Raw genomic sequence first — 26123 nt, 5'->3', positions numbered from 1 at the left:
CAGAGCCGTTTAAAATTGTTCCAAGATTCACCTGAATGAATCAGACCTCGGCCACATTGACTTGGAAATGAAAACAAAGTTTTTGCCCACAGATATCAAACACCAGTGGGGCTAGCTAGTCGCCTAAAGTCTCATTTGATTGTGCAGGAAGACCAACGCAAAAGTTGGTCTTATTGATGGCTTTATGACTGATCTATAAAGCATTTGTGAATTGTTGTTTGACATCGGAACCCTTCCTGAGATATTATACACTGAAAAGACATAGTTGAGTACTCCTTTAGGCTAGAAATGTCCGCTTAAACAAGAAAGAGCATTGGCAAATTGTAAAAGCCAGTTTATTTACAATTCAATCCGTATTAGTATACAGACACACGTGGAATGAAATTATGCTTTTTGGATACTTTGGAATGAAATTGGAAGTTGTAGTCCATAAAGCTGTCACCCCACCCCCACAACAGAAATTACAGAACCAATTTCTAAACCATGTTCAGTAACGCACAGTCCACCTCTGTAGACAGTCTTGAACATAGGAGAGAGTAGCTTTGAGTATCATAGCATAGAAACAGTAGAAAACATGATCATATATGCACATGTATTTTTTACATTCTATAAAATCCTTTCCTCCTGCAGTCTCCGGGGTTCCAGACCCCGTGTTGAGATACACAATCAGTCATTGATCTCTTTTGTCTTTGTCTTTTTAGTCAGGTGATGCATCTAAAATGAATTTCAGAAGAAAGGAGTCAGCATTTCAAGTGAGGCCTGCAATAACAACACTCTCCACAGTAATGCCGTCGCCACAGTGATGTAGTTACCATGGTAATACAGCAGGTGCCGCTGTGATTCTGGGCCGGCTACAAGCTAATCAGACTCTCCTCCACCTCCGCCTCCGGCTCCACCTCCGGCTCCACCTCTGGCTCCACAGGGTCCACAGCTGCAAGGTCAGCTGTGGTCAAGTCTTCCTTAGGGGGAGCTGGAGGCGGCTCAGTGGGGCAGCTGCGTCCGAGCTCGGGCTGCTGGACGGGTTGGTCCATCGGGTGGTAGACAAAACAGTAGGCTCCGGGTTGGGAACTGTTCTTCACACCGAGGGCCAGCTCTGTGGGAGCCAGGAGCTGGTGAACGCCATCCATGTACACACTGAGCATGTAGGAGTCTGGGGGAGAGAAACAAGGAGGCGTGACGTTACCCAGAGAACGAGGTAGTGATACAGGCTGCGAAAAGTAATCCGCTGTAATTCCTAGATATCCCACAAAATTGACACGTGTTGCTGGACTTGAAAAATGAGGGGTGACATTTTTTTAAGATATCATGGGAACCGCTGTAAGAGGATGCGTTGCGTGATGTGTCGCTGCAGTAGTCAAGGACAAATGTTTGACACTGGCGACCTCAAACACCACTCTCATGGTCTCTCGAGCTGAGTGTTCGTGGTAATATAACAATTAAAATAGTTTAACAAGCAAGGTTTAGGCAATCAAAATAGATGGTTAGGTTAATTGAGAGCTCATGGTTTGGGATCAAGTAAGTGTGTTTGTTACCTAACTTAACTTACTGAAACACTTGACACACTTGACACTACACAATTGCACTACCAAAACAAACACACACATTTTATCTTCTTTTTTTTTTATTCCTCTATTTTTATCTTGTACATTATTTACCCTTGTGTATTTCTATCTTGTACATTGTCTATCTTTGTGACAATGACAATAAAACCTCTTTATCTTTATCTTAAATTATGTACTTTAGCTAACCATACGTGAGGTCATAAGTTAATTTCTGTGACTAACTTATACTTAAACAATTAAAAGGGAACTGCAACCTGTGAAATCAGTTCATCATCATTTTAATGTCTTCTGTGACTGAAGCAGCTTTGTCACGTAACCCTGACGATGTACTGAGTTGCATTGTGGGATATCTGGGATCCTGCAGTCAGGATATGTCATCCTCTGCTAGATCTGTGTTGATAGTTATTATTTTTTATTTATTATTTGTCCCTCGGAAGTCCCCCAACTTGTGCATCATCAAATTGCTGTGTCTTTTGAGATTTGAGAGTAACACAATATAATCACCTCTTTTATATAAAGCTGGGAACTGAATTCTGCTTATTGGAACAAGTGAAAGTGTAAAACATTTACCTTGTTCGAAGTGTGCAGCACACTGCTCAGCTAGCTGCTGCATCGTGGTGGTGGGGAGGACACCCAGAGTTCTTGGACTGGCTCCAATCTCTGGACAACACACGGTCAGAAAGTCCTGCCCAACAGAAACACAGGGGAAGCTACTGAGAGGTATCTGTATGGAAACATCTCCGCTTGTTTCTTTAGGGGAGTGTGAGACAGCTGGCATTTATTGTTTGACAAAATACAAGCACAACACGTCACACATCTACCAGTGTGTTTTCCTCTTTATTCTTTATTCCTCTCTTCCTCCTTTTGTTTAATGGATCGTGGTTATCTGGATCGTGGTCCATGCCTACTACTCATTATTCATAATTTCTGTCATAATCATTGAATGTGTTGTAACTCTGCAACGCTGTTCATCTGTAAACATGACATCTATTGCTTCTGTCCAGGGGAGAGGGATCCTCCTCTGTTGCTCTCCTGAAGGTTTCTTCACTTTTTTCCCTGTGAAAGGTTTTTTTCAGTTTTTTTGGGAGTTTATCCTGATCCGATGTGAGGTCAAAGGTCAGGGATGTCGTATGTGTACAGATTGTAACGCCCTCTGAGGCTAATTTGTAATTTGTGATTTTGGGCTGTACAAAATAAACTGAATTGAATTGAACCATGTGCTTTGAGCCACAGTACATTATAATACTGGCAGCATCAAATACCACTAATCCTCATTATCTTTCACCTTTTCAGATCATACAGCGTGCCATTGTTGAGTTGATGATTGTGTGTGCGTATGTGTACCTGCACAGATCCTTGCGACATGCGTTCCTGGTTGAGAGCGTGAGCGTCGTCTCTCCCAGCGGTGGATGGAGTCCTGAACCTCTCTGCTGAGCTGCCGTGTTGCTGTTCTCTGCTGGTCAAAAGTTTTGATGTGCTCCAGAGCGCCGTAGGTGGTGGTTAGATAATAGGAACCTACACGCACACACACACACACACACACACAGACGATCAATAATGTGATATACACGTAGATCACCTCAACAAGGAAAACTAGTTTGAAGTATTTATTGGGTACCTTCTCCTAGTGCAAACCGATGGGTCCATCAACTCCATCATGTATTCAACATCCAACTGCAGAGCAGAAGATTGATTCTGGACAGGACGTACATCATTACAGGCAGGAAGTCATCAGCGCCATGGCCCGCCCTAAACACACAATTACAGGGAATTACAGCATAACAGCACATTGAATTTACCTTCATTCAAGATTGTCTTGAGTCAGTTGAGGGCACCACAGGGCAAACCCCGAGGAACGGCGTTGGCACGTGAGGAGGCCAGAAAAAACGTGATGCGCCTAGTGGTCAAAATTGCTTGTCGTGAATGCCATCTTGAAGAAGTACATTAATGGAACACAAGCAGGAAGCAGCAAACGTGTTTCCTGAAAAGTGATCCATTGACTATGGAAAATGGAAAAAATGGCGGTACCGGGAATGACGACGCACCCGATTTGACTGCAGGGTTTGGTTTGGAAGTCTGGTATTTTGTGCTTACATGACTGTAGAAACATGTCCACAGATAGAAGTTGGACAGTAGTAGTAGTAGTACACACAGACTGTGTGAACAACTAATTTAATGAGACACAAATGCTAATAAATAGTATTAATTACATTTAGATGATGTCCATCAAACGGACCATAAAGTAGACTACGTTTTAGGGTGGGCCTACCTTTTGATTGACAGGCCTCTTCCAAGACGTTTTCCGGTCTGTGAGTTGTCTTTTTTTAATCTTACAACTTAAACCCTTTCACAATGATATTTCAGTTCATGAAAGTTGATTTTGGTCACCTAGAAATGTCCTATTCATTGTTTGATTTTACTTCGCTCCACCCTCTCGTGTCACTCCAAATCACCAAGATGGCTAAGGCCAATAAGCAGAACGCGAGGCTTCACCACCATCGTCCACAAACCCATGGGACACATCAGGGTGAGTGGCAAGTTTATTTCCTGTTTTACTCCTTTTTTTTGTGGGGTCACAAAACAATAGTGATATTAGAATAGCATTCGGGGTCCAAGTGTTAATGACCGTCTGACCTGGACTGCTGACAGACATGGAGTCATAGATGAGCTTGCAGGCCTTCAGCATGAGCTCAATCTTTTTCTGGGGGGAATACTCCAGATGGAGGTTGTTCAGTTTGATGCTGATCTTCTCCATGGCAGAGGCCTCGGGGACGGCAGTGGTTACCCCCAAAGCCGTGGTGGTGCTGCCCAGGACGCCGGACTGATACACACACAACAACAAACACACACACACACACAGACCGTCAGTATCACAACTGCTACTACGGGTATGGATATAAATGCACTGCACAGCAGCCGTGTGTCGTCTCCTGCAGGAGTGATCCTGTCCAGCCCTACCTGGTTCTGGGCCAGCTGTTTCAGGCTGCCGTCGTTGGTGTGCAGTCTCTCCAGACTCTGGTAAATTGGCTCCCTCAGTGGCTTCAGTACGCTCTTACACAGAGCAGCTTCTACGATGCTCTCTGCACGGACACACACATGGATGATTACTTCAAACGGTTTCTAACTTTCCAACAACCCCGCTAAGTACGCCTTTGAAAATTACCGTGTATTTGAATTGACACCTTCGGTGAAACCGTGTTGACAAAAACGAAGCACGAAGTAATGGCTTCACAAAACCTACAACTACTACAAGTTTGCTCTATTGTGTTCTATTAGACAGCACAGGTGTTATATTACATTGATACATTGACAGTTACTAGTTATGACAATATTGAACAGCCTTTAATGAATGAATTGTATTCTCTTCCACCTCATCATGGGCTGAAGACATGTACTTAAACAAGCTTCCGGCTCTTTAAAGTGGCACATAAATGTCCTAGTTTACAGACCCAAACTGAGACCCTTGTGACATCACCAGGGTCTTTTTCTCAGATTTTGCAAAGATAGATGACATGACACAACGGCTTTTCACAGGCTAATGTAAAGAAGTAAAATATAGAAAGGACATAACATATTTCCAATATTCCCCATACAGCTGGTACAACACTTTAGGAATTCAACTGAAAGAGGTTTTAAAGTTACCAAGTTTGTCTTGTGTATATTGATGCTGTGGCTCCAGCATAGCTTGCAGCTCCGTGCTCTGCAGCAGGTAACTCTTCAGCTGAGTCATCATCTGTCTGATCTCCTGCAACAGCTCCATGGAGGAGGAGTGCTTGGACATATTCTCCAAGGTGAATGCACGGTGCTCTTTTACCTGAATGCAAGACACGAAAGCTAAACATTCCATTTGTATTTTAGACTTCTTCCAGAGATATCCAAATCAGCCGGATGTTGAAATCCAAAATGGATCTTTTTCCCCTCTCAGTGCACTCACCAGGTTACCAAAGTAGGTCAGTGGGTCCCTGGCCAGCTCCACGAGGCGCTGTGTGAGGCGGCGGTAGTGGCTGATGAGGCCGGTGAGGACGGTGGACAGGCGGTAGCGGGCTCGGTCTAACATAATAGTGGTGGGGGTTCTCCTCACTGCTGCCTTGGGGCTGCGGCTCTCTGCAGGGCGACTGGAAGAGACATATAAAGTGAGTCTTCCTCCCATCTACTTGTGGGTCAACTCTCTCCACCACAGGGGTTTGATTCAGTGTTTCCGTCGAGCTTGACTCGTGACTTTGGGTTCTTTGATCAACATGGTGGTGCCAATTGATTATGAGGTCCAGTCGGGTCTCGTCTAAGACCGTCAGTGCTGGGAAGTGTTACACAGATGAATTAGTACGCATAGCTTGGAATGTTTGATGATTTCAACTCTGTACATGGTCCCTGTCTGTCTTAATATACAGCAAGCAACCAGGTGCAATCTGCTATGTACTTAACTATGTACTAAGGGCTGTGAATGTAGCCGGGTAATCTTATGATTTACTTTAAGTGGCCTCCCTGAGTAGGCTAAGCGCTTACGGATGACGGATAGTTTAAACGTAATGAAGCCAGCTTGGTGAAACGGTGGCTCTGAACTTACATTTTTCATTCCCATTATAATACTGGTGGTTGGTTAAATCTGTTCGGAAGATATGTGGCTTGTGGAAAAATGGTTCAAATATTTACTGGTGACTATGGAGCGAAAAAATAGGTCTTAATCTCTGTTCCCTTTTCCCATTGGAATGAATAGACCCAGGACATGCCGCTAGTCTCCTCGCAGTAGTCTCCTTGTGGTAGTCTTCTAGTGGTAGTCTCCTAGTGGTAGACTCCCAGTGGTAGTCTCCTAGTGGTAGTCTTCTAGTGGTAGTCTTCCAGTGGTAGTCTTCCAGTGGTAGTCTCCCAGTGGTAGTTACATTACATTACATTTGGTAGTCTCCTAGTGGTAGTCTTCCAGTGGTAGTCTCCTAGTGGTAGTCTTCCAGTGGTAGTCTCCTAGTGGTAGTCTTCTAGTGGTAGTCTCCTAGTGGTAGTCTTCTAGTGGTAGTCTTCCAGTGGTAGTCTTCCAGTGGTAGTCTCCCAGTGGTAGTTACATTACATTACATTTGGTAGTCTCCCAGTGGTAGTTACATTACATTACATTTGGTAGTCTCCTAGTGGTAGTCTTCCAGTGGTAGTCTCCTAGTGGTAGTCTTCTAGTGGTAGTCTCCTAGTGGTAGTCTTCTAGTGGTAGTCTTCCAGTGGTAGTCTTCCAGTGGTAGTCTCCCAGTGGTAGTCTCCTAGTGGTAGTCTTCCAGTGGTAGTCTCCTAGTGGTAGTCTTCTAGTGGTAGTCTCCTAGTGTTAGTCTCCTAGTGGTAGTCTTCTAGTGGTAGTCTTCCAGTGGTAGTCTTCCAGTGGTAGTCTCCCAGTGGTAGTCTCCCAGTGGTAGTCTCTTAGTGGTAGTATTCTAGTGGTAGTCTTCCAGTGGTAGTCTCCTAGTGGTAGTCTTCTAGTGGTAGTCTTCTAGTGGTAATCTTCCAGTGGTAGTCTCCCAGTGGTAGTCTCCCAGTGGTAGTCTCTTAGTGGTAGTCTTCTAGTGGTAGTCTTCTAGTGCTAGTCTTCCAGTGGTAGTCTCCTAGTGGTCGTCTTCTAGTGGTAGCCTTCCAGTGGAAGTCTCCTAGTGGTAGTCTTCTAGTGGTAGTCTTCCAGTGGAAGTCTCCTAGTGGTAGTCTTCTAGTGGTAGCCTTCCAGTGGAAGTCTCCTAGTGGTAGTCTTCTAGTGGTAGTCTTCCAGTGGTAGTCTTCTAGTGGTAGTCTTCTAGTGGTAGTCTCCTAGTGGTAGTCTCTTAGTGGTAGTCTTCTAGTGGTAGTCTTCTAGTGGAAGTCTCCTAGTGGTAGTCTTCTAGTGGTAGCCTTCCAGTGGAAGTCTCCTAGTGGTAGTCTTCTAGTGGTAGTCTTCCAGTGGAAGTCTCCTAGTGGTAGTCTTCTAGTGGTAGCCTTCCAGTGGAAGTCTCCTAGTGGTAGTCTTCTAGTGGTAGTCTTCCAGTGGAAGTCTCCTAGTGGTAGTCTCCTAGTGGAAGTCTCCTAGTGGTAGTCTTCCAGTGGTAGTCTTCTAGTGGTAGTCTTCCAGTGGTAGTCTCCTAGTGGTAGTCTTCCAGTGGTAGTCTCCTAGTGGTAGTCTTCTAGTGGTAGTCTTCCAGTGGAAGTCTCCTAGTGGTAGTCTTCCAGTGGTAGTCTTCTAGTGGTAGTCTTCCAGTGGATGTCTCCTAGTGGTAGTCTCCTAGTGGAAGTCTCCTAGTGGTAAAACCCATGTGACACAGGTACAGAGAACTGTCTCTGACCTAATATATGTGCAGTGTGAGGATGGACAGCTTGACAGGCCTGCAACCAGTAACTAAAGGAGTCAATTTAGGAAGTCTCCTAGTGGTAGTCTCTTAGTGGTAGTCTTCTAGTGGTAGTCTTCTAGTGGTAGTCTTCCAGTGGAAGTCTCCTAGTGGTAGTCTTCTAGTGGTAGCCTTCCAGTGGAAGTCTCCTAGTGGTAGTCTTCTAGTGGTCATCTTCCAGTGGAAGTCTCCTAGTGGTAGTCTTCTAGTGGTAGCCTTCCAGTGGAAGTCTCCTAGTGGTAGTCATCTAGTGGTAGTCTTCCAGTGGAAGTCTCCTAGTGGTAGTCTTCTAGTGGTAGTCTTCCAGTGGAAGTCTCCTAGTGGTAGTCTCCTAGTGGAAGTCTCCTAGTGGTAGTCTTCCAGTGGTAGTCTTCTAGTGGTAGTCTTCCAGTGGTAGTCTCCTAGTGGTAGTCTTCCAGTGGTAGTCTCCTAGTGGTAGTCTTCTAGTGGTAGTCTTCCAGTGGAAGTCTCCTAGTGGTAGTCTTCCAGTGGTAGTCTTCTAGTGGTAGTCTTCCAGTGGAAGTCTCCTAGTGGTAGTCTCCTAGTGGAAGTCTCCTAGTGGTAGTCTTCTAGTGGTAAAACCCATGTGACACAGGTACAGAGAACTGTCTCTGACCTAATATATGTGCAGTGTGAGGATGGACAGCTTGACAGGCCTGCAACCAGTAACTAAAGGAGTCAATTTAACCAGGGACGTGTTCTAAATCACATTCTACAGTAGCATACAGTACTGTGTACATAATCAATCAGTATGTACTGCATACTGCCTACTATGCCATTATCAGCTGACAGTTCACACTAAAGCAATACGTCTTCTCATCACAACGACTGTAACGATCACATTACCAGTACGAGATATCTTCTAATCACACATGTAAATCCACTATGTTATTCTTTTAAGGAAAATTAAAATGATTATCCTTAGTGTTAAATATCTATTGTAATATTATATATTATTATATGAGTATGAATAGTAGATTAGTATGAATAGTAGATACGTATGATTAGTAGATTGTATGACTAGTAGGTAATTATTAATAGTAGGTAAGTATAAATGGTAGGTAAGTATTAATAGTAGATTAGTATGAATAGTAGATTAGTACAAATAGTAGGTAAGTATGAATAGTAGATTAGTATGAATAGTAGATTAGTACAAATAGTAGGTAAGTATGAATAGTAGATTAGTATGACTAGTAGATTAGTATGAATAGTAGGTAAGTATGACTATTAAGTAAGTATGAATAGTAAGTAAGTATGAATAGTAGGTTAGTATCAATAGTAGGTTTGTATGAATAGTAGGTAAGTATGAATGGTAGATTAGTATGAATACTAGGTAAGTATGAATAGTAGCTAAGTATGAATACTAGGTAAGTATGAATAGTAGGTTAGTAACAATAGTAGATTAGTATGAATAGTAGGTAAGTATGAATGGTAGATTAGTATGAATACTAGGAAAGTATGAATAGTAGGTTAGTAACAATAGTAGATTAGTATCAATAGTAGATTAGTATGAATACTAGGTAAGTATGAATAGTAATTAAGTATGAACAGGAGGTTGGTATGTGATTTTGAACAGAGCCCAGGGCTAGCCGGCCCAGACCTACTTGTGGTTTGGCTCCTGTTCCTGGTTCGGCTCGCCGTCTTCTTCTGTGCTGCTGGTGGAGCAGGAGTCAGGATCGGTCACCAGCACAGTACCCCCCTGTGGTGAGTACAAAGACACATCTGGACGCCTCGCCGGTGAGGGAGGGGGCACTCTAATCCCAGCAGTCTGATTGGCTGATCCTCCTCCCGCCTGGTTGGGGCACACAGGTGCATCCGGGGAACACGTTTTCCTCCTCGGCGGAGGGACTGGACGGGACGGTTTCTTCACTAATGGCGCACAGTGGGAGCTGGATTTTTGTTTGAGCTCCTCTTTATCCATTTTCACCTCTTTTTCCTCTTTCTCATCCTCTCTCACTATGTTTCCTCTGTCCTTTATTACCTCACTCTCTTGACGCTGGCTACAGTTCTGTTGTTCAACTCCCTCATCCAGTTGACCTGATTTACTTCCCTCCCCTCCCACCTCTCTTTCAGTTATCTTTGCAGGATTTTGTCCCTTCTCTCTCTCCGTCCCCTCTCCCACCTCTCGGTCAGTGCTTCTCCTGGAGGAGGTGCGACGGAGAGGAGCAGGAGGTAGCCGGGGAGCAGCTCTGCTCTGCAGGGGAACAGGAGGCCTCGATGGCGTGAGTGATGTGGACATTGTCTTCCTCTCTTCTTTCTCGCCCGTTCCACCCCTTCCTTCCTCATTTCTCTCAGCTGCTGGAGGTGAAGTGTGAAGGGAGGGGGGAGAGGAGAAGAGGAGGCCCATCCCAGACCCTGTGCCCAGGCTGGGGGGTCGTGGTGGTGGGCGCTTGTATTTAATGTCCTGGGCGGGCGTGGTTTTGGCCTGACCATTGACTTCTGTGCTGATCTTCTGTGGGACTTCTCCATTCTGCAGGGAGGAGGTAAGGTTTTGAGCTGTGACTATATCAAGTTTGGAGGTAGTGGAGTAGTTTCGGTCTTTGTTGGCGCTCCCCTCCACGGTGACTGGGTTGACATACAAGTACAGTCTGTTGTCGTTCTGATCCAAAGCCAGGTCCTGGTCCTTTGCCGGCTGGTTCAGATCGGACATCCAGAAATCTACAACACATGCAGTCGGTGTCAAAATAAAATGTCTTTTATCAGACATATACAGACACAGAATGTATTACATACATTCTGTGTCTGTATATGTTCATACGTGTTGTCATTATATATCACATATATTTGTATTTCAACATTTTCATTTCTGCTGAGTAGCTGTATTGATGCAAGTTCTTTTATCTTCTATCTTCCATTGTCGTTTCCAGCTCTTTGCTGCAGCATTGACCTAACTTTAATGTGCTAATGACATTGATATATTTACCTGCACCCTTAGCAGAGATGACCTCCAGCTCCTCTCTCTTAGTTGCTGTGGTAATAGCGCTGGGTAATCTCAGTGGGATGGTCAGAATGTCTCTATTGGGTCGATTTGATAGTAAAAAAGAAGAAAGAAAAGCAGCATTTAGTGTAAGCAGGGAGTTTGATAGTATGACATTACACAGTCGGTGTGTGTGTATGTAGATGTGTTTCATAGAATTTCTATGGTGGTAATGTGTGTATATATCTCTCTCTCTCTATATATATATATATGTGTGTGTGTGTGTGTGTGTGTGTGTGTGTGTGTGTGTGTGTGTGTGTGTGCAAGTATGTGTGACCTGCTGCTACAGTAGAACGAGATCAGTTTGAAGAGGTCATCAAACATCAAGGAGGAACCATCTAAGTGGAGAACTGTGACAGAAAACATATTCAGAGTGAATCACCAACTACTCTGCAGTCAGTGCTCCGCCACGCATATATATATATATATATATATATATATATATATAAATATATATATATATATATATATATATATATATATATATATATATTTATATGCATTTTGTATTTCCAGAGCAGCTCTTTGTATGAGTGTGTAACACGTACACGCCTTGTGCTGTTTGACCATCAGGTCGTGTACCGGCGGCGCCCCCTGCTCATCAGGCAGGCGTACTGACAGCGTCCTGGCCTTGTCCTCTGTGCCGTGAACCAGGAACGCCTGCGACATGGGGTTACAACTCTGAGCTCAGAATGGAGAACATGTACTGAAAAGTGCTGAATCAAGTATGTGCACAAACAGATACAGTATGTTTTGTGACAACAATTTCAGATATATCGTATCACTTTTTTCTATAGCACAAGCTGACAACAGCAATTACAGTTCCACCAATATGGGTTTCAAAAGCTGGTATTCTCACACGTCCCATAGTTTCCATATATAAAACGACGTGTAACTGTAGATTCATAGGATGAGTCCTGGAAAAGAATCTGTCTTTAGAGGAAACTGAGACAGTGTTTAGTTGTCAAACTTCCAATTCATTAGCAGTATAAGCTTGAGATTCTTTAGTGCAACAAGCTAAAGCCTTCCAGTGGATTGTCAGAAGATATCGAAAACCAAGAGAGGTATTAATACAAGCTCTAATTCAAAATTCAAGTTGAACGATGTGTAAATGTATGTGTGCGTGTGTCTCACCCCAGCCATCTCTTTCTCCATTATACTCGTGGTTTGGTCTTGGCTGAGTCCTTTTGGCTGCCATACGGAGACACTTGCAACCAGCCGATCTATAGGACTCAGCAATGGAGGAGTTGGAGGTGATGGTGGGATAACAGGGGTAGGAGGAGGAGGAGGAGGAGGAGGAGGAGATGAGGAGGATGGGGATGGGATTGCTGGCAACAGTGGCGCGGGAAGAGGAGTTAAGGAGGGAGTATCATCAAAGGAGACAGTTGGCTGCAGAGAAAGCAGGGGAGAGAGGGGAGTTGGGGAGAGAGGGGTAGGCAGAGAGAGGGGAGGAGGGTTGTGGGAGAGAGGGGGAGGAACGGAGGAGAGGGGGGGAGGAGGTTTGGAGATGGGAGGAGGAGGGGGTTTGGAGACGGGGGGTTGAGCGGCAGGAAGGGTCGGAGGAGTTGACGCAGGTAGAGGAGGACACGACGGGAGCTGGGAGGGCTTCGCTGCAGGAGGGGGCGGTTTGGGTCGACATGGCCGGACCGGAGGGTTGGAGGAGGGCAGGGAGGGTGGAGAGAGGGGAGAAGATGGAGGGACGGAGGCCGGAGAGGGGATGGATGGAGTGTCAAGTGATCCTGTCAGAGGGCTTGCGTGGCTGTGAAGGAGAAAAAAGGCTAAAGGTCAGGGAAGGAAGTAATTTGTTTATATCTCGTCTCTGCTTCAGTTTGCCTCCAGAAAGGAGCATCCGGTACCACTGAAGTGACAGTTGAAGCTCACCCCGTGACACATGATGTGTTTCATCACTGGGAATAACTGAAACCGTTGTTGGGAGGGCCGAGGGCCATCCATTTGCTTTGAGGAATCTGCTGCAGTGTTTTGCTTTATGGCACAAAACAGAAAGACAGTCTGCTGTTGCAATGCAATCTAAATTTGAGGTGTTAGATTAACATCAGTCAAACAGGAAGGAGGCGTTTTCAGATAAATTTGCACGTGTTCCTGAGTATTTTTGTCTTCAGGGTCCAAACTCACTACAGTGTGTGTGTGTGTGTGTGTGTGTGTGTTCATTGTTTAAAGAAAGATGTCACCCAGTGCAACAGTGTGGCTCTTTGATGTGTTTTTTGCAGTTGTTGCAGACCCCCTAGATTCAGGTTGATCTGTGTATGTTTTTGGTCTCTGCCACCTTGTGATTGGTTTGTGAAACGTCTTGGTTGTCCACTCTTTTGACGGTTAGTTATTTTATGACTTCCTCAGCTCACTAGACAAAATCCAGTGGCGTTCTCCAGTGTCTTTGTTTTTTCACAACAAAGACTTGTGACGGACGTGTTTGTGGAAATGCCAAGTGTTTAAGTGCAGAAATGAGATGCGTACTGAATTGCAGTACTAGATAAACACATTTAAAAAAAAAATTGATTTATGATTTGCTGTTTGCCTAAGAAGAACCAAAGAAATAAAATAAAATGCCCTGCTCCTCACGGAATTGTATTGCATCATGTCCATTTGCACGGTATCGCATTGAATCGTCTGAAATCGTATAAGGGGTGAATTGTATCGTATCCCATTGGTATACACAGTATCTATACGTATATGTTAGGGGGATGGAAAACAACACAATTGTCTGTAGAAGAGGGTCAAGTGCAACGCCGCTATTGCAATAGGAAGCAGTGTGGTTACGTGGCTTAACTCGATTAGGGTACTTTCACAATAATGTCATGTTGATATTTATAATTCATACTCTTTGCTGCATTGTCAGTCACGTAAAACAACCAGCAATCGACTAACTCTACTTTGCCTTCAGGTGGCAGAGAAGACCATCCCCAAGGTCTGATGCTTTCACCCCATTTTAGATTTCATACAGTGGCCTCCAGTTCTGTTCAGAGTGCTTACTTCTCCTTTTGTAGCGTTAGCTAGCACAAATCACAGTACCCCATCTCAAGCGTGAAGAAGATATACAGTGAATGTTGACCTTTGAAATATAGTTAGATCTGTAAGTCACACAGTAACACAAAAAAGTGATTTAATTGATGCAGCGGTAGACCAGCAACTCATTCTGAGAGGTAAATGGTAAATGCACCATACTTGTGTCAAGCTTTTCAAGGCCGAGCTTCTCAATACCAATCAGGCCTACGCCAAGTACAGACTTGTGTACTTCTGAAGTTTGGACTTTGGACCCGGGAGGACGCTGGATGTTCTTTCTGGACCTGTACTTGTACGGCGCTTTTCTAGTCTTCCGACCACTCAAAGCACTTTAATACTACATGACATCATTCACCCATTCATACCCATTCATACACTGATGGGAGGAGCCACCTGCCCATCAGGACTAACTAACATCCACACTCATTCAAACCCCATAGGCACAGCTCCAGGAGCAATTTGGGGTTAAGTGTCTTGCTCCAAGGACACATTGACATGGACTAGTGGAGCCGGGGATCGAACCACCGATCCTCTGATTGAAGGACGACCCTGAGCACAACCGGGTACGTTTTTTGTCAATTCAATTTGCAGAGTGCGATATATAACGCCTTCAGTTCCCAGTTGGAAAAAACTGTCTGATGGCAAGTTAAAGTGGTGAAAATATTCTAAATATAGAGTACACTTTAACAGATTTTTAAGGTGGGTCTTCTCTTTAGGTTACTAATATTTGTGTTTCTGCTGTCCTCGTCTGCTTTACCTCGCCGTCCGGCAGCATTTCCGGTAAGCGGTAACTAAAACCATTATATCGCTCTCTTCAGAGCAACATGACTATTGAAAAAAAAAAAAACCTGTAATTTTAACTCACAGAACAGGGGAGCATACATACAAACCTACTTTAATGAATCCAAACTAACTCTTTCAGTTATTTCGAAATCTACCTTTGACTCAGATATTGCTAGTGTTCCCGTTTTTTTGTACAACCTTACTGACTAGCTTACAGCTGAGTGGGCATTTCCATTTGAAAAACACAGGAAAGAACCCTTATGGAGTCGACTATTAATGGACCATAGCTCTTTTAGAATTTTTTTTTTTTTAATAAAGGTTCAACTAAATAATTTCTTTTTTTTAAAAACATCACAAACAAATTTGTCAGAAATCTCAACACCTGAGCAAATTAAACAGGAACTTTCTGGATGTATAGAAACCACACAAGGTACGTGAGATGATGTGTTTTTATGTCATCTGGGTGAACCAACCCTTGAAACGACCAGATATTTGAGTTGGCGTCCTACTTAAGATCTGCCTTCTTCGAACTATTTATTGCTTGAACCACTGGATATCTCTTGAAGCCACACAGAATCCTGGTTTGAGTCAGATCACTCGTCTGTGAATGGAAAAGGAATATCCGGCCAATCTGAGGAAATCACATGTCTGTAGACGTCACACTCGCTCACAGGAAAGGGGCAGAATCAGCTTTAGGTCAGCTAAATGTTCTCTGTTGTGAAACCCTCAGCACACTCATCCTGGAACACACTGTATTGGACTTCATTGCCACTTGGTGACATCATACTCTTATATTTAGCGCTTATTGTTATAGTCAGGAAGATGTTAGAAATAATATATTCAAATGGACCCAAAGAGTCAACAAGCAATTGTTTTCAATGTGTGATTTGAGCTTTCTTTGCAATCCTTTGGATAAGTCGCCATCACTTTACTTAAGTGCATTACCTTCTGTACAAATTATAGATATAGGAGTTGATATTACGTGACTATTTCAAACTACTACTTTATACTTCAGTTCTACTTCAATTCAAAGACAAATTGTACTTTTTACTCCACTCCATTTATTTGTCAACTTTAGTTACTTTCAAGATTCATTACAAAATTAGATCTTTATAGCAAAAAAATATATGCCTTTTCCAGCAACAACAGCAACAAAAAGCTACTTATGATCATTATTAAACATTCAAAAGGAAATCATTCTGCATTACTTTTATTTAGAAGTACAGTTTGCTAATAATACTTTAGTGCTATTACTAAAGTGACATTTTTCTATTACTTGAGTATTTTTATACTACAGAACTTTAAAGTAAGGGATCTGAATGCCTCATCCACCCCAGACCTTTGCTTGACCTAACATGACCTTTCGGATAATCACATTCCGATAAAAGTACAACAAAAAAAGCAACACAATCCTGGCACGAGCTCTTTCACCAAATAGATTTCGAAAATGTCATTGTTCTTGTTTAATAACCTTATTCATAAAGAAGGAAATATAATCGCAGCAGCCTCAACGCGTTAACTGTCCCAAAGTCCAACTGTTAATAATCTACTAGAAAGGAATCCTAAATCACACAATCAACAAAAACATAGTCTGAAGTTTAAAGACATTCAAACTTCCGGCTGATCTTCCCTTTTCAGGAGGTCACTGACAACTTTCAACTACTCTTATTCCCCCAAATGAAACAAGCTCCAAATGTCAAGAACAAAATGGTTACTCCCGTCTCGGGTGCAAGTTATGTCGCAGAACTCTGATTTGGCGAAAATGTATTGACCTCAATATCAGTCAGTGAGTCATCACATCTGTTTTTCCTGCTCTGGCTGTCTAACTTCTCAACCCCCCCCCCCCCCCCTCTCCCCTCCATGGAAGTTACGACAACCCCCCCCCCCCCCCCCCCCCCCATCCCGAGGTCTTGACAGAGTACAGTTCCTCCGCTGTATTGCCCCCCAGCTACACTGTCACAGACCCCTCACACACTCACCTTGTGTCCTTGCAAACAACGCTGGCTTCCATCATATTTCCACACAATGTTTGTTCGGCTGCTCTCTGTCACTGTCTCTCTCTCTCTCTCTCTCTTTCTCTCTCTCTCTCTCTCTCTCTGCTCCATCAAGAACTCCGCCTTCCCTCTGCCCCCCACCCCTCTTTTCTTCCTGCTGTTGAATCGGAGCAGGGCTGAATAAGGGGAAAAAAAGGCAAAGGGAAATTCTGCTTCTCTGTCAGCCCTCCCCTCCGTTTCTGCCTCAACTTCCTGAGCTGCTCGTCAGTCTTTGGTCAGACTTCCCCTGCTCTCTCTTCTCGTCTCTGTCTTTCTTTTTCTTTTTTTTTGTCCAAGGCCCGACTCTCGTGCAACTTCCTTCTCATGCAGTCATGCTTTCTGGTCCCATTGTTGACAGTGTTGTTACTTTGCTTTACTTCTGTTTTCTTTTTTTTAAGCCATGAAGTGAAGCAATCCTCCAATAGACGTCATCGGCTGCTCGTAGTCGAACGGGATCACACACACAACGCAGCCCTGCTCGAGGTCTGTCGATGTGGCCTACATTCAGCAGATTCTCAGTTTTCCTCCTCCTCCCCTCTCCTTTAGAGACTTCCAGATGCTCCCCCGTTCAAACTGTGGAATGTACAACTTGATGTCCCCCCCCCTCCCTTTTCCCTCTCTCCCTGCCTTCTCTAACCTCCCCCTTTTTTTTTTTTACACACAATTAAAACTCACAACTTTAGTGGTCTTGTCTTCGGTTCCCACCGTCTCTCATTTGCGGACACAAGTTCTGTTTTTTTACCAAGTAGCTCACACTTGTGGTTGGACTGGTATGTTGGTGTGAAGCTTTCAGTGTAAAGTGTCCAGACACTTGTAGAGGCTTTTCAAGAAGAATCAGAATCCGGAGGAGTGACTTGATACTTTGCAGGCATTAAAACACTCAGAGCTGATAACAAAAACCTGAATATTGTGTCACCAAGCTCCCTTCTGTTCATTTATATTTGCATTTAATGTCTGCGTGGACATGCAGTTGTGGTTAAAGACACACACACACACACACACACACACACACACACACACACACACACACACGTACACAGCCATGCATTCACAATGCAGCCAAGTGTGATAGCTGTGCAGCTGCTTCCTGTGCAAACAGAGGTGGTCGCACATGCTTGGAGTCTGCTCGGCTGAACGTGGCGAGCGGTGAGCAACCACTGGAGGGAGCTCCTTCCACACAATAGTTACAGTAGTCATGGTGGTGGACTATTATAGAACAAAGGCCCGTTACGCACCATGAAACATGACCACTGTTGATGGAACCTGGATCATTCAAATATAACTGTGGTCACAACTGTTCTCATAAAATGCTCATCTTGACTGCCTCAGTGTATGATAGAAGTGCGAGGTACAATGGTGTAGCCACAACACATCTGAACCAACCACAGCCTTGGCTTGGGTGATTCAAAACAGAAGTCTGATTGTATAGAAGTCTATGAGAAAATGACTCTACTTCCCTCTTGATTTATTACCTCAGTAAACATGAGTTTATGGTCTAGTTTCAAGTCTTCTTCAATACAGCATGATGTTCATTTAGTAAATGATGGTCCGATGTGAGGTCCTGGGACAGGGATGTCGTATGCGTACAGATTGTAAAGCCCTCTGAGGCAAATTTGTGATTTTGGTTGTACAAAAAAAACTGAATTGAATAAGATTTTCTCCTCCATAGTTACCATCATCTGAACTCAACACAGATGTATGTCATGAACAGCTTCTGGCAAACACCCCGACTAATTTTCTTTTGAAAGAGTATTTTATCGTCCAAGAATTTAATACTGTCAGATATAACCTTGTTTGTGAACCTAACGATGTTTAAAGTATGGCCGTTTTCAAAAAGAAAAAAGGAGGCCTGGGAAATACATCCAAATCCTAAAAGGCCAATTAGTGCCTTTATTAGTTATTTTCATTAGACCTAATTTGAATTGTAGGCTATCTTTCAGTGTGTTATGTTAACCTTGTCTTTCATTTAGTGACCATATTTTATCGTACAGTTTAGCGAGTTTGTTGATCGATACCAGTCATCAGAAAATAACAGATAACAAGTGTTGGCACTTTGGCTGCAAGCTACTAAAAGATTTTGACTCCCACTGAATTCTAAAACTCGATCCGAGTCTCTGTCTTGCTGTTTGACCTTCTGAACATGACCACAGATAACAGAGTTGGATCAGCTGGTGAAGTGTTTGCTCCTAACTTCTCGCTGCTGTAACGTTACACGCTAGCTTTCTTCACCAAATACATGTATGAATAAATCTGGCCACTAAATATTCTACCCACTCACTAATATCACACATATCACAACGTCTCTTTGTTTAGGTTGCATTCACCATCTTTGGTGGCCAATGGCCATCACATGCTTGACGTCATTGTTTCCAAACGGTCTATGTTCCACATTTCAATAGACTTTGTATTCGATGGCCACTCTACTTGGCAAGCTAACTGCACTATTTGTGTCAGTTCCAGGTCCCTATATGCCGTGCCAGAAGCCTGCCGCGGGGCTTCTGAAGACATTCCTAGCCAGTACTTTGTCTTTTATCTGCTTTCTGAATACAGCCGCCATTTTCTGTTGGAGCTGAAATAGACCCTGAGCATTTGATTCAGGTGATTCATTTGTTTACCAGGAGCTGGCTGCGGGATTTGAATGTCTTTCAAAATTATTTTCCCGATGGTATTAAATGAGTAACAATGAATGAGTTGCGCAGCTCTCTGCTCATAAAGCTTGTGTTGGTTTTCTTCGTGCTGGAGAGGGCGATAATTAAGTCAAGGCCATATAGATATACGAGGCCATATACATTCATATACATTCACATACGCATATACCCAGATCCCAGAACCTAGCCAGAACATTTTGTGCGGCCCGGTTCGTGACGATACTGAAATGTGTTATGTACAAGACAGAGATGAATCCTCACAACACGGACTCTTGACAACCTTTCCCTTCTTACATGCTAATGAAATGTGTATATTTCTTTTTTCTTGACCTTTCTTATTTAGATTATCTGCATTTTTTTTTGTGTGTGGGCGGGGTTCCTGATCCGATGTGAGATTGTAAATAAACTGAATTGAATTCACACTGAGGACAGGCTGGCAGAAAATGGAAAAATAGACTTAATGGACATAAATTCGAGAGAGACTGTAAAGGCAAACAAGGTTGCCCATACAAATATAAACTGTTATTGTGTACTTTAAGCTCTGTACTGTTAGAAACAAAAACGTCCATATTTATGCAGATGATCATTTTGAGTGTTGCTGGAGCAGCTACAATCTTAGCATAGCCGAGCCCTGATCGAGCCATACTGCATTCCGAAAACAAGCTTTTTATGGATGCATGAATTCAGACCTTTTACAAATCGGTATCATAACGGAGTTATTTCGGCATCTTTTTGGTCTGTAATGAAACCCGAACCCTTCATACCGCTTGCTGGATGCAGTGAAGACGGGCACCTCTGGAAGATGTAATGAACCTCGACACAACAGCTTTGTTTGGTTTCCGGACATAGCTGGGACTTCGACAATATGTAGCTACAAAGCACACTCCATAAACTTTCATTGCTATGCAGACGATACTCAATTATATCTATCGATCAAACCAGAGGAGACCAACAAGCTCGCTAAAATTCAAGAATATCTCAAAGACATAAAAACTTGGATGACCTCCAACTTCCTGATGTTAAACTCAGACAAAACTGAAGTTATTTTACTGGGCCCTGAACACCTCAGAGATCAATTATCTGGTGATGTGGTTTATCTAGATGGCATTGCCCTGGCATCCAACACCACTGTAAAGAATCTCGGCATTATCTTTGAACGGGACTAAGCAAATCTCAAGGATTGCATTTTTTCATCTACGTAACATTTCAAAAATTAGGCACATCTTGTCCCAAAAAGATGCAGAAAAGTTGGTTCACGCATTTGTTACTTCCAGACTAGATTACTGCAATTCCTTATTATCAGGCTGCTCTAATAAGTCTCTTAAATCCCTCCAGTTGATCCAGAATGCTGCAGCTCGTGTACTCACAAAAACTAAGAAAAGAGATCACATGACTCCTGTATTAGCTGCTCTGCACTGGCTCCCTGTACAATCAATAATCACATTTAAAATTCTTCTCCTCACCTACAAAGCCTTGATTGGTGATGCACCATCATATCTTAAGGAGCTTGTAGTACCATATTGCCCCACTAGAGAGCTGCGCTCACTAAATGCGGGGCTACTTGTGGTTCCCAGAGTCCTAAAAAGTAGGATGGGAGCAAGAGCCTTCAGTTATCAAGCTCCTCTTTTATGGAACCAGCTTCCACTTTCAGTCCGGGAGGCAGACACAGTCACCTCATTTAAGAGTAGACTTAAGACTTTCCTCTTTAATAGTGCTTATAGTTAGGGTTGAATCAGGTTTGCCCTGGTCCAGCCTCTTGATATGCTGCTATAGGCTTATAGGCTGCTGGGGGATGTTTTAGGATACACTGAGCACCTATCTCCTCTTCTCTCTCTCCTTATGGATGAATTTACATCTCTCCATTGCACCTTATTAACTCTGCTTCCTCCCCGGAGTCGTTGTGACTTCACGTCTCATAGGGTCCATTGGACCTGGAGGTGTCTGATGCCTGGTGAGCCGGCCTCCTGCCATGGCCCCTGCTGATGCGCCTCGCCCCCCCTCCTCTCTACCTCCTTCTGTTTCATGGATTGGAGTTCCATTCATACATTGTCATATTCATGTAATGTGTTTATGTAACTTTGTAAATGCTGTTCATTCTGTACACATGACATCTATTGCATCTGTCCATCCGGGGAGAGGGATCCTCCTCTGTTGTTCTCCTGAAGGTTTCTTCCCTTTTTTCCCTGTGAAAGGTTATTTTTTGGGAATTTTTCCTGATCCGATGTGAGGTCAAAGGTCAGAGATGTCGTATGTGTACAGATTTTAAAGCCCTCTGAGGCAAATTAGTAATTTGTGATATTGGGCTATACAAAATAAACTGAATTGAATTGAATTAAAAGCAACAGTGTTGGTTATTACATGGTTGACAAAACCTTGTTGGAATCGACATGGAGATCCTCTCTGCCGCTTATCGCGTAGTGACGCAAATGAACATTAATGATTCAAAGTAACTCAGGGCAAAGGTTCGTTCCGTTTGGTGTCAAACTCGCTGAAGTAATGCAAGGAGAAAATGTTATTGGCGTTTGGTGTGAACAAGGCGTGAGCTTACGGTCAAACATTTACCCTCAATGGCAAAATAGACCTTGAGAACCAGTAAGAAATACTAACTGTGAGGCTTCATCTTCTCACAGCTGCTGGTCTTATCAAGCACAACATGCTCAGCTGCCCGGTGTAGACACACCAGGCTGTGCAGTCTGGAAAGGAACAAAATCACAGCCACAGATTTCACTGCTTTTCTTTCAGACAATTCAGGGTGTTGACTGAGATCTTTCTCCCTGTCTCTGCTTGCCTCTCTCTATCTCCTGTCTGTCTTTTTCACACACACACACACACACACACACACACACACACACACACACACACCACACACACACTCAGAGTTAATACCAGTTGAGCTCACATAGCGAACAAGCATACTAAAGGGGAGTGTGAGTCAGTCTTCGTCTCTGTCAATCAGACGAAACGTCATGGAAACGACTCGTCCAATTTGACCGAGGTACAGCTTGCACTTGAAACCCAGGAGTTTTAGACGTCTCGTAGTATTTTCATAGTATTTCCCTGTGTTTATTCAATTTTATTTAAATCATTTGAATGCATATTGTCCGTACAGACTTTCTGACACATGTAACACCTTTGTTGTTATAACTCTGATTAGCAAACCTAAATAAGTATAATACTCATACTCATCCTTTTCATCATCAATATCATCGTTTATATTAATCATTAAGGAACCTTGTTGTTGTTTTTTAATCTTAGTTAGCAGGATAGTTAAAGTGGCTCACTAGTTAAAATATTTCAGTGGCATTTGATTGTCCACAATGTATTGGATTAATCTTTGTTGCAGATGTGGATGAAATATCACCACCATGTGGCCAATTCAAGTTTCAGCTCACAAATCTTAAACTTTGAGAGATTGGAACAAATTCCAAACCTATTATTTTTGTTTTCTTTTTAATCATTTTCATAAAACTCATAAACCTATTCTGAACCCAAATTTAGAAAACACATGCACAATTACCACAAGACGAGCAATCCTGCAAATAAAAAAAGCATAGAAATGTGTATTAGAGGTGGTGTAACAGCAATATGATGACTGACGCTCACATTTTGCACAATTCATCCTCTTACAAAGCTCTGATATTCCTGAATAGGATTTTGAAATAATACAACATGGCCAACATTAGCCAACACATATAATGATGATTGTCTGTCACGAGGTTGCTTTTGAAGAGAGCAGACATTGCAGTGAAGAAGAACCACTTAGTAGCTGGAGCTGCTTCCTCAGAGGATGCAGCTTCCCAGTTGTCATGGTTGTTCAGTCATTTAAATGATCGAAGATATTGTGTTTTCTGCTATGGTTTACTGGATTTCCAAGAGATTAATCTCTACACGTTTCCATCAAACTATGTGGGCAGCACACCTTCCTTAGAATGTTGAAGTTTGTGTTTTTGTAAGTGGCACTCATTGCTAGAAAGTCTGTTCTTCCTCTTCTGTTTGCACCAAATGTAACCATAAAGGTGCATTATGATTGCATCACAGTAACATCTCTTAACGATTAAAAACATAACCCGTTCTTCGCCACAGCCGTGCGTGGTGACATGATGTTGCTGATGACGGCGCTGCTTACATTGCACTGCACGGTATATGTGAATGCCCATTGTTGCTCTTTCTTCCTCTGTCTCTCTCACTCTCCCTGCCGCCTCCACAGTGCTGCGTGTTGCATTAGCGCTGAGGTGAAGAGTGGGAGGTAGAGGGCAAACTGAGAGGGCTACAAGAGGGATGGAGAGAGCCAGAGAAGAAAAGTGTGTGTGGGAGACTGAAACATGGATAGATGGATAAATAGATGGATAAATAGATCCTTCCTTCATTCCTCTTCTCCTTCGTTACCTCATTTCCAAAATGTCTGATGGTGATGATTTCCCAAGTGAACAAACTCAGGTCAAACTAAATCCAGGAGGGGGGGGGGGGGGGGGGGGATAGAAAGGTAGCAACACAGTGAGATGAGGAGTGAGTGATGAGATGGAGGAAGAGAGAAAAGAAAAGCAGCTACAGAGGAGAAGTTGGTCTCTTTACAGCTCCAAAGCTCTTAAAGCCCCAAAGCTGTGTGGAGTGTAGATGGGAGGAGAGAGAGAGAGATGGATAGATAGATGGAGAAGAACGAGAGGTGGAGGCAGGCTAAATTGTGGAGAAGAAAAGCGAGAAGGGAGAGAGAGTGAAAGGCAGAGGAGGAGGAGGAGGAGGGTTTGCGTTGGTGTGTTGGTTGGCAGAGAGAGAGCTTGTCAAAAAAACCTTCCTCTGACAGAAGGCATGATTCACAGTAGAGAGAGAGAGAGCGAGAGGGGAGAGAAAGAGGGGGAGAGAGAGGGAGACAAACGTCAGGAAAAAAGCGAAAAACGGCAAAGATAAAGAGAGAGAGAGAGGGAGAGGGAGAGAAAGAGAGAGAGAGAGACGACAGGGGCAGAGATGCCGGTAAGAAAAACAAATGAGGACGCCGATTTGAGACAGAATGACAAGACGCTAACAGGATGGGACTGAGATCGACGGATTGGATTGACTGAAGCCTTTTAATGACTGTGACCATGTTGATAAGGTTCTGGCTTTTCTATTGATTCGGGGGGGGGGGGGGGGGGGGTAAAGCAGGTGGCAGCGGCAGTGATGAAAGAGAGAGAGAGCTAAGGAGAGGGGAGAGAGGATGCTGAAGAACGAAGGCACGTTGAAAAGATAGGGAACGAGATAGAGAGACCAGGAATGATTCTCAACTATCAATAGGCTCCTTTGATGGAGCTTAACTAATTTGTGAGGAAGGCATCACTAATACATGCAAATTAGACAGTTGTGACTCTTTGATACTACATTTGGGATGGATATCAGTGTGGATACTTCAGCACTGTAGCGGAAAGCATTCTAAAGATGATTTTTTTTCTGATAAGTGAATGTCAATCTGTTCTTCTCTTTATGTGAGAAAAATAACTCAATGGAGTTTTTGAACAAGTAATTTATTTTTCATTCCTCTTTCAACTTTTATTCCCCTCTCAACTGGTTAATTTAGTCAGTGCCATTACAAGGTTGTGTGTGTGTGTGTGTGTGTGTGTGTGTGTGTGTGTGTGTGTGTGTTCCTGTCAGCTAATGCTTGGAGTTAATCATTTGACTAAGTACTGTTGTTATGGCGTTAGGGGCTCACAGCTGTAGATGAACCAGTCTGATATCTAAAGCAGGAATGCATCTCACCAAATTGCCACAATGTCGTACGATGACATGTTGTCATTCAGCTTCTGATTTCTCGTATTGATGGAGGGAACAGCTTTGAGGGAATATTGACGTCACCTTGACTTTATTTTTGGCACCACATTTGCATGGTGCTTTAAGGCTGCTTGGTGCAGGCTGTCGTATTTGCATCTTTCCAAATTAAAAATGCTTGCTGACTTGTTTGAGGTTTTTATTGTAATCATTTGTTGTGTTGACTGTGGACAGTTTTTCTAACCCTTTCAACTTCAGCTGGTATGTTATATGTTCTTAAATATAACTTCTACAAGACCAAAGGGATTTGCTAATAGGGGCTTGGTTTTAAACTCATCCTTTTTAAAAAATGGTATATTGTCTTACCTACTAAGTGATATGTAATATGTCCTAGGGCTACAGTTCTGTCTCTGGAAGCATACAGTTGGGCACTTTTGAAGTGATGGCTTCACTTCCAATGACAAAAAGTGAATGCCGTTTGAGTCCAAAAAGGTTTAAAAGAAACAATTTAAAAAATCCACGTGGTTCTCCCCCAATCAGCACAAGGCTTCACCCTTCAGCATTATTGGTAACTCACTGATGGATGGAGTTCATAGTGCTGTTTGACCTCATTGCATTATTTAGGATAAGTGATTCTGAAACTCAATATTAATATTGAGATATATACTATACAAATAACGAGATACTAATCAATAGACTGAGGAATTGGTTTGCTACTTTTACTCCGTAATATGGGTCAGGCTCCAAACAACACTGGATCATATAATTCACATAATGCATCTTAATAGTCTTTTTGTCGACCCTCCTTGTTCGATCAAACCTCCCATTTAAAGTTTGTAACAAGACTTTGAGATGACTCTGATGACATCATCAGGGTTACGTTCTCATATTTGAGGACATTATACAATAGTTTTCCCAGGTTGATTGACAGTGAAATGTAATCTGAGTTTTGTTTTTTAAATTAGTGCCAACCCCTTCAATTGGACATGTAATGATATCAGTGATTGTTAACTAATATCTTGAATATACTGATGCTACTATAC

General features: G+C 43.1%; 2 protein-coding genes across 2 annotated transcripts in view; one reads left to right on the top strand and one right to left on the bottom strand.

The window, feature by feature from the left end:
* Positions 1 to 317: 317 nt before the first annotated feature.
* Positions 318 to 17230, bottom strand: rin3 (Ras and Rab interactor 3). Its single transcript, XM_034562968.1, is given in 17 exon segments — positions 318 to 1150; positions 2133 to 2247; positions 2907 to 2945; positions 2947 to 3077; positions 3181 to 3193; positions 3195 to 3250; positions 3253 to 3306; positions 4191 to 4383; positions 4521 to 4642; positions 5205 to 5376; positions 5497 to 5677; positions 9490 to 10543; positions 10809 to 10900; positions 11140 to 11212; positions 11411 to 11522; positions 11997 to 12621; positions 16643 to 17230. Coding segments are annotated over 17 exon segments (3366 nt in total). The 5' UTR covers positions 16678 to 17230; the 3' UTR covers positions 318 to 851.
* Positions 14396 to 26123, top strand: part of LOC117751533 (zinc finger CCCH domain-containing protein 13-like) — a 19887-nt gene continuing 8159 nt past the window's right edge. Inside the window, exon 1 of the mRNA XM_034563450.1 lies at positions 14396 to 14443. The gene's annotated coding sequence lies outside the window, so the exon portion shown is untranslated. The remainder of the gene's footprint in view (positions 14444 to 26123) is intronic.

Source organism: Cyclopterus lumpus, chromosome 22 (assembly GCF_009769545.1).
Source record: "Cyclopterus lumpus isolate fCycLum1 chromosome 22, fCycLum1.pri, whole genome shotgun sequence".
Lineage (NCBI taxonomy): Eukaryota > Metazoa > Chordata > Actinopteri > Perciformes > Cyclopteridae > Cyclopterus > Cyclopterus lumpus.
Note: the sequence above shows the minus strand (reverse complement) of the source record. Positions and strands in the feature narration are given on the sequence as shown.